The 1,324-nt window shown below is 46.4% G+C and overlaps 1 protein-coding gene across 1 annotated transcript in view; it reads right to left on the reverse strand.

Moving 5' to 3' along the window:
- Positions 1-210: 210 nt before the first annotated feature.
- EMH_0072030 (zinc finger (C3HC4 RING finger) protein, putative) overlaps positions 211-1,324 on the reverse strand; it is a gene marked incomplete at both ends in the record, with an annotated part of 5,084 nt that continues 3,970 nt past the window's right edge. Inside the window, 3 exons of the mRNA XM_013499164.1 lie at positions 211-307; positions 539-592; positions 895-1,180. Of these exons, the coding sequence (XP_013354618.1) occupies positions 211-307; positions 539-592; positions 895-1,180 (437 nt within the window). The remainder of the gene's footprint in view (positions 308-538; positions 593-894; positions 1,181-1,324) is intronic.

Here is a 1,324-nt window from a genome sequence, read left to right on the forward strand (position 1 = left end):
GCAGCAGCAGCATAAGAAAATCTAAATAATGCAGCAAAAAAAGCACGTTACGCGCTGCTGCAGCATCAGCTGCTGCTGCTGCTGCTGCTGCTGCTGCTGCTGCTGCTGCTGCTGGCAGCTTGCTGGTGAGAACCCGTGCTAGACACGCGGCCCCAGCACCCCCAACCCCTAAACCCTAAACCCTAAACCCTAAACCCTAAACCCTAAACCCTAGACTTGCATTTCTATTGATGTGGGCCTCTCCGGGATCTCTTGGCCCTCGTAAGTACCCATCACCAGATGCACAATATTGGCGCGGCATATGGGGCTGCAACACAAACCCTAAACCCTAAACCCTAAACCCTAAACCCTAAACCCTAGAGCTGAGAGTTGTATCGGTGGCACTAAACACCAGAAACCCTAAACCCTAGAAAAACGTCGCAGCTGCAACCCCATAAGCTTAATAACACATATATACAATAAACCCTAAACCCTCTACACCCTATACACTCTAAACCCTAAACCCTAAACCCTAAACCCTAAACCCTCAAAGACCTACCAGGCCTGGCTGGTCTCCAGCCAGTGCTCGACACAGGCGCGGTGGAAGAAATGCCTGAGACACATGCAAACCCTAAACCCTAAACCCTAAACCCTAAAACCTAAACCCTAAACCCTAAACCCTAAACCCTAGACGGCTGAGATAGGTTCAGACTCTAAACCCTAAACCCGAAACTCCTAAGATAGATGCAAACCCTAAACCCTAAACCCTAAACCCTAAACCCTAAGTATATGATACTCCTGTAAACCCTAAACCCTCAGTGTATGATACCGATGCAAACCCTAAACCCTAAACCCTAAACCCTAAACCCTAAACCCTAAACCCTAAACCCTAAACCCTAAACCCTAAACCCTAACCTCTGATCACAAGGCATAATAAGAACGATATCTTCGTTGTTTAAGTCGACCATACAGATGGGGCAGCATCTGTTGATAGAGATGGTTGGGGCTTGGATTTGCATGCGTCTGCTAGCTCTGGTGTCATGCTGCTGCTGCTGCTGCTGCTGCTGCTGCTGCTGCTGCTGCTGCTGCTGCTGCTGCGAACCCCCCAATAAAGAAGAAACACCACCCAGCACACCCTCAAGAGATAAAGAAGGCAAAATACTGCTCTCACGAGAATCTAATATCACCTCATTCTCTATGTCTGACACACACAAACCCTAAACCCTAAACCCTAAACCCTAAACCCTAAACCCTAAACCCTAAACCCTATAACCCATTGAAACCCGCCTGCATTTTTTTTTTTTTTTTTTTTTTTTTTTTTTTTTTTTTTTTTTTTTTTTTTTTT

This window comes from Eimeria mitis, genomic scaffold (assembly GCF_000499745.2).
Source record: "Eimeria mitis Houghton genomic scaffold, Emh_scaff4057, whole genome shotgun sequence".
Classification (NCBI taxonomy): Eukaryota; Apicomplexa; class Conoidasida; order Eucoccidiorida; family Eimeriidae; genus Eimeria; species Eimeria mitis.